Source organism: Octopus bimaculoides, chromosome 24, assembly GCF_001194135.2.
Source record: "Octopus bimaculoides isolate UCB-OBI-ISO-001 chromosome 24, ASM119413v2, whole genome shotgun sequence".
Classification (NCBI taxonomy): Eukaryota; Metazoa; Mollusca; class Cephalopoda; order Octopoda; family Octopodidae; genus Octopus; species Octopus bimaculoides.
Genome location: NC_069004.1, coordinates 30922428 through 30925843, shown reverse-complemented (window position 1 = coordinate 30925843; position 3416 = coordinate 30922428). Strand labels below are relative to the sequence as shown.

The 3416-nt window shown below is 37.1% G+C and overlaps 1 protein-coding gene across 1 annotated transcript in view; it reads right to left on the bottom strand.

Moving 5' to 3' along the window:
- The window catches only part of LOC106876411 (phosphoglucomutase), a 20163-nt gene extending 17751 nt beyond the window's left edge, over positions 1 to 2412 (bottom strand). The window contains exon 1 of the mRNA XM_052976294.1: positions 1730 to 2412. Within this exon, the coding sequence (XP_052832254.1) occupies positions 1730 to 1975 (246 nt within the window). The 5' untranslated portion in view covers positions 1976 to 2412. The remainder of the gene's footprint in view (positions 1 to 1729) is intronic.
- Between the last annotated feature and the right edge of the window lie 1004 nt (positions 2413 to 3416).

Genomic DNA, 3416 nt, shown 5'->3' with positions numbered 1-3416 from the left:
ATATATATATATATATATATATATATATATATATATATATATATATATATACATAAATACACATACACACACGCATACACACATATATACATACATATACACGCATGCATACACACACATATATAAGTACACACATATTTACAGCCATTTATTCAAAGACCACCAAATATATTTGAAGTAGTAAAATGTAAACAAACAATCGTTAATAATCGGAAATAATCGCTAATAATCGGCAAGTGGCCCACAATGAGAGTGAAATTGAAAATTCCTGGTATAAATCGGGCTTCATCTTTTAGAAATAGCAGCCAAATCTCCCGTTAAATAGTATCAAATTGAAAATAAAAGGAACTACACTTTAGATACAGGTTTCTTGATTAGTCTGAAATATATATATATACAGGATGACCAAAACTGGATTGTCTCTAATTATAGGTCTACTGGGTCACGCAATGGCCTAGGGCTAAACGACCTGTCAAAATGGTGGATCGGTATATGGGCGCTCGAATGCTAGACATAACAGTTAAATCTTCAGATGCTACTAAAAGTACAGGATGGTCAAATATGGGACGAAGGTAAAGAATATGCACACCCGGTGTTTAGGGTTAGGGTTTAGGGTCAGGGTTAGTTTTAGGATTAGGGTTTAGGGTTACGCCGAAAACGGGTGGCGTGCGTATTCTTTACCTCCGCCCAAATATGGAATGTCTTTGATCATAAGTTTGCTTGATCAGGATTGACCGAGGGTTAAACAGCAACAACAACAACAACATCGATCATGTTAAACCATTGGACAACAGGGAGCCTTCTACGTGGTCATCTGAAGTGGTTAAAATAACAGCCAAATTTCATTTATCGTCACAAAAAAAAATAATAAATAAAAGGACACATTGAATAATGTAGTCCTAGATACACATGCACTATGGTTGAATAAAAGACGAGAAGGTCATAACTAAAGCGCCTTTCATCACAGGTCGGGGTAATCAGAACTGTCTGTGAAGGGGAGTTTGTTAAACACGAACTACTACTACTACTACTACTACTACAGTTGTAAATAACTGTTAAGAAAAGACAGTATAAAGGAGATGGTCACGGTGGGAACACATCTTTGATCATTGGTCTAAGAACAATTAAATGCAGCCAAGTTAACAAGGGAACCTGTAGGAGGACACTCGAGACGCTAGAAACGGCAGCCAAAAAAATCGTCTTATGTCACAGTAAAAGGACATGTAACTTGAAGAATTCGGTCGTGGATTCTTTCGCTTACATATAGGGAAAATATATGAGATGGTCACATCTGGATTGTCTCTGATTGTAGTTTTGCATTTAAATATATATATATATATATATATGTATATACATATACATATATATATATATATATATATATATATATATATATATATATATATATATATATATATACATACACACGCACACATGCATGTATATACATGCATATACAGAGAGATGATTTATACACACATACACGTATATACATCTATCTATCTATCTACACCTCTCTCTCTCTCTTTATATATATATATATATAAGTGGTAGGTTTGCCTCGATTCTTCAGGGGTAGTCTGAAGCATCCAAGCAACCAGGGGATGTTTATATATTTACATATATATTTACATATATTTACATACATACATGTGTGTGTACGTGCGTGTGTGCATACATGCAATATACACGTCTAATATACAATAAATATACATTAGTGTATACATACATCATTGGCAGCACACATCTGGATGATCTTCAGGACAGCTTCTTTAACATAATAACGTCCATCTCCTCCAACAACCAGGGTGGAGTTTTTCAGCTTATCCCCCAGGGCCGCAGTCAACATCGACTGTATAAAGTTCTCGGTATAGTTCTCTTCCATATACACCTTCACAGGTTTGCGGAGGCCGCTTGTTCCCGGTTTTTGACCGTCAAACGGCTTGGTGATCACCGTTGAAACCTCCAGGGCCATGTTGAGCTGTGTCTGTGTTTCAAGGGATTTTTTTCCTCCGGTTTTTTAATGGTCTCTCTTGGAGTATAGAGTCGCGACTGTAGCTTGGGATGCGAGTGGTGTGCAGTGGAAGTATATAAGCCGACTGGAAATTAAAACCAAAGAAAATTAAATGAAACAAACCAAAACTAATGCTGATCTGATGGAATTGGCACAGTCTTAACGGCCTTACTTCGACGCTGTTTCTGCGTTTTTTGGATGGAATAAAGGAGGAAAAAAAGAAAGAGAGGAAAGTCTGCGACAGAAACAGACAAATTCCTTCTCGATTGGTAGCGTGATAGATACAGTTAAGATCTATCTATGTATATATATATATATATATGTTAAAGTATGTATAAATAGATAGGAAGGTATAGTGGAATTACATAGCTGCTACGACACTGTATAAGAAAGATAGAGAGAGGGGGAAATGAGAGTAATAGAGGTAAAGGGAGGGGCGGATGAAGGAGGCAGAGGAAGAGGAGAAGAAAAATGTAAGAAAGGAACGATAGGCAGAGAGAGAGAGAGAGAGATAAAAACAAAGAGAGAGAGTACGAGTGTAAATGGGAGAGAGGGGGAGAGGGAGAGGCAGGCGTGCTCTTATTACCAACAATAGAAAAAGATCGACGGCGGTGACGACCTTGAACCCAAACCCTCAAGGACGGTCGCGCACGCATCCGCCATACGCACGCGCAAGATAACATGATTATTAAAAAATGTGTGTGTTGAGATATGTAAATGTATACATATATATAAACATTGTTGGAAGTTAATTTAGATACGAAAATTATTAATTATTGTTAAATTCAATCAATATCTGTTGTGAAATAGAAAAGGATCCCAGATTTTATTGTGTTCGTGTGAATTTTTACCGATTTATCTGTCTCTCTGTGTGCTTTGTCTGTCCGTCTGCCTACCTGTCTGTCTGTCTTCATGGCTCTATCTATCTATCTATCTATCTATCTATGTATCTGTCTATCTGTCTGTCTGTCTATCTGCATGTCTCTATCTATCTGTCTATTTGTCTGTCTCTCTATCTGTCTGTCTATTTCTCTTTACTCTTTACTCTTTTACTTGTTTCAGTCATTTGACTGTGGCCATGCTGGAACACCGCCTTCAGTCGAGCAAATCAACCCCAGGACTTATTCTTTGTAAGCCTAGTACTTATTCTATCGGTCACTTTTACCGAACCGCTAAGTTACGAGGACGTAAACACACCAGCATCGGTTGTCAAGCGGTGTTGGGGGGACAAACACATACACACACGTACATATATGTATATACATATATACGATGGGCTTCTTTCAGTTTCCGTCTACCAAATCCACTCACAAAGACACATATAATATATATATATATATATATGATTGACCGTTGACTGAACACTATTCAATTTTTTTTCTCCGTGTTTTTCTCCTTGTCT